The sequence below is a fragment of the Malurus melanocephalus genome, unplaced genomic scaffold, assembly GCF_030028575.1.
Source record: "Malurus melanocephalus ecotype Western Australia unplaced genomic scaffold, MMel_1.1 scaffold_1611, whole genome shotgun sequence".
In the NCBI taxonomy this organism is placed as follows: Eukaryota; Metazoa; Chordata; class Aves; order Passeriformes; family Maluridae; genus Malurus; species Malurus melanocephalus.
Genome location: NW_026624843.1, coordinates 15795 through 19102, shown reverse-complemented (window position 1 = coordinate 19102; position 3308 = coordinate 15795). Strand labels below are relative to the sequence as shown.

The following is a 3308-nucleotide window of genomic DNA, read 5'->3' as shown; positions in this document are numbered from 1 at the left end:
GAGAATCCCAAACCCTCTGTGCAGTTGTAGGGAGAATCCTAAATCCCTGATGCAGCTGCTGGGAGGATCCCAAACCCTCTGTTGAGCAGTGGGGAGGATCCCAAATGCCCGGTGCAGCTGTGGGGAGAATCTCAAACTCTCTGTTTAGTAGTGGGGAAGATCCCAAACCCTCTGTGCAGCTGTGGGGAGGATCCCAAACCCTCTGTGTAGCTGTGGGGAGGATCCCAAATCTCCTGTGCAGCCGTGAGGAGGATCCCAAATCCCGGTGCTGCCGTGCCAGGGAGCAGGGGCAGCAGGGCCCGGAGCGGGGTGGCAGTGCCCTCCATCCCTGCTGGCAGCGTTGTGTCCAGCACAGCCACCCCCGTCCTGCTGAGGCTGCCAGGGGCTGGAATTTCCAGCTGGAAACCAGTGAGGATGAGCAGATGGAAGGGAGGAGCCGGCAGAAAGGGTCGRGGGCACACAGCTCTGCCACCAGCGGTGCCACCCTCTGTCCCTGACCTGTCCCCGCTCGCCTGCTGCAGGCATGGATAACTTCGAGTACAGCATCCAGCTGAACGACCGCGAATGGGCCGAGTTCCTGCGCGCCTCCGACGAGTGCAGCCTGGCGCCCGCCTCGCTGGCCACGGCCGACGAGCAGTGCCTCAGTGACATTGAGCAAGGGGACACCTCGGGACGGGACTGTCCCTCCTCGACGGGCGGCGAGCCAGCGCCTGGCACGGGCAGCCCTGCCCCACGTGGGGTGCCCGGTGACATCGGTGACACCGACAGCGACACCGCCCCGCGCCTCCGAGCCCCGCCGGAGCTGCTGTCGGGCAGCGAGGACGAAGCGGAGCTGGGCTCCGTGGGCAGGTTCTTGTGCGACAGCGACAAGCCCGGGTCCCTGTCACCCGCTGCCATGCCCAGCGCCCAGAGGAGGCAGCCACCACGGCCACCTGCGGCCACTCCGGCCGGTGGCACAGCCCAGGGCAGCCCCGGGCAGGACACCGAGAAAGGAGCGGCCGGAGGCGGCCAGGACACGGAGCCGCAGGGAGGGGATGCAGGAGGGGGACAAACCCCGGGTGGCACCGTGGTGGCACCGCCGGGGGTGGTGGCACCGCCGGCAGTGGTGGCATCTCCGGCAGTGGTGGCATCTCCGGGGGTGGTGGCACCCCCGGCAGTGGTGGCATCTCCAGGGGTGGTGGCACCACCGGGGGTGGTGGCACCTCCGGGATCTCCAGCACCATCTGCTCTCCCGGAGGAATCGGCCGCCAAAAGCTCTGCCGGCGCCTCCCCGCCGGAGCCCAGGCTGCGGGGAGCCGCGGGTGACCCCCCGAGCCCGGCCCCGGGGACAGCGCAGGAAGAACCGAGCTCCCCGGGCGGATCCCCCAGCGTGGTCAGGCCCAAAGTGCCGGCGCAGCCCAGGAAGAGCCGCCGGCAGCGCGGAGCCAGCGCGGCCGAGGGGGACAGGGACCCTGCGGGGGCTGCGGCGGGGGCCGGGAAGGCTCCTCCGGGCTCCCCGATGTCCTCTCGGAAGGGCAAAGCCAAGGAAAAAGCGGCCAAGGCAGCGCTGGTGAGGCTGGGCAGCGAGGAGGCTGCGGAGGGCAAGCGGGCGGTGGCCAGCGCTGGCCCGGATGGCGGCGAGCCCCTGAAACCGAGGGGGAAGGAGCCGGGGGCGCAGTCCCCAGGGAAGACAAAGGCCACCAAGTCGCCAAAAGCAGGGCAGGCTGGTGGCTCGGGCGTACGTGACAGTGCCCCAGCGGTCGCTGCCCCGGGAGAGCCGTGCCAGGAGATGCCAGGGAAGCCTCTCCAGCCCGGGAGTGCGGCGGGGCTTGGGGGCAATGCTGGTGGGGAGCCTGCAGCCGAGATCCCCGGTGTTTGTGCAGCTGAGATCCCCCAGAAACCTTCAGAGATCCCTGGGATTCCTGCAGCTGAGATCCCTGGGATTCCTGCAGCTGAGATTCCCCAAAAACCTTCAGAAATCCCTGGAGTTCCTGCAGCCGAGATCCTCAAGGAGTCTGCAGCTGAGCTCCCTGGGATTCCTGGAGCTGAGATCCCCCAGAAACCTTCAGAGATCCCTGGGGTTCCTGCAGCTGAAATCCCTGGAGTTTGTGCAGCTGAGATTCCCCGAAAACCTTCAGAGATCCCTGGAGTTCCCACTGCTGAGATCTGCAGGAAGCCTGCAGAAATCCCTGGAGTTTCTACAGCTGAGATTCCCAGGAAACCYTCAAAGGTCCCTGAAGCTCCTGCAGCTGGGATCCCTTGGGAGCCTGCACCCGGGATCCCCAGGACCCCTCCAGCTGAGATCCCCAGGATCCCTGCGGCCGATATCCCCAGAATCCCTGCATTTGAGATCCCCAGAATCCCTGCAGCCGAGCTGCCCAGGATCCCTGCAATCGAAGCCCCCAGGATTCCTGCAATTGAGACCCCCAGAATTTCTGCAATCGAGACCCCCAGAATTCCTGCAATCGAGATCCCCAGGATCCCTGCAGCTGAGATCCCCAGAATCCCTTCAGCCGAGCTTCCCAGGATCCCTGCGATTGAAATCCCCACATTCTCTGGGGCTGAAATCCCCAGAATCCCTTCAGCCGAGCTTCCCAGGATCCCTGCGATCGAGATCCCAACATTCTCTGGGGCTGAGATCCCCAGAATCCCCTCAGCCGAGCTTCCCAGGATCCCTGCGATCGAAATCCCCACATTCTCTGGGGCTGGCATCCCTTGGGAAGCCGCGGCCGAGTTGCCCAGGGCCAGGAGCCCGCTGTGCTTTGCAGAAGGAGCCTCTGGCACTCCCAACTCTCTGGATGTCACCTGGCCCGAGATGTACGATTACCTGTTCTGCGATTCCCAGGAGGAGGACGAGCTGGGCAGCTCCCTGGAGGGTCGCAAATYGCCCTTGAACAGGGAATTCTCCTGGCCCGAACTTTATGAGTATTTTTTCAACGAACCCGAAGSAAAGAGGAAAAAAGGCAAAGGTAAAGACAGGAAAAGGAAGAAGTTTGGCGGGTTAGACCGCGCTGGGATGGAAAAGGAGGATCCCAGCTCGGCTGCGGGCAAGGACAGCGTGTTTATCCCGGTCCCTGATGTTTATGGACACCTCTACCCGGAGAGAGCCCAGAACAGGATGGGCTGGAGAGGGATTTTCTCYACGGCTCCGGCCTCCGAGGTGAAGAAAGTCGTGGGGGCTTTGAAGGCTCTGCTGCRAAGGCAGGTCCAGCTGGGAGGGGGCCAAACCCCCGCGGGCTCCCAGGCCCTGGTGCCCAGAGGGTCCGGGGACAAACTCGCCCTGGTGCCGCTGGGAGGAGCCCAGGCGTGGCCGGAGGATGCGGACACGG

General features: G+C 64.9%; 1 protein-coding gene across 1 annotated transcript in view; it reads left to right on the top strand.

Moving 5' to 3' along the window:
* The first annotated feature begins 502 nt into the window (after positions 1–502).
* The window catches only part of PERM1 (PPARGC1 and ESRR induced regulator, muscle 1), an 8890-nt gene continuing 6084 nt past the window's right edge, over positions 503–3308 (top strand). Inside the window, exon 1 of the mRNA XM_057388147.1 lies at positions 503–3267. Coding sequence (XP_057244130.1) covers positions 524–3267 — 2744 coding nt within the window. The 5' untranslated portion in view covers positions 503–523. The remainder of the gene's footprint in view (positions 3268–3308) is intronic.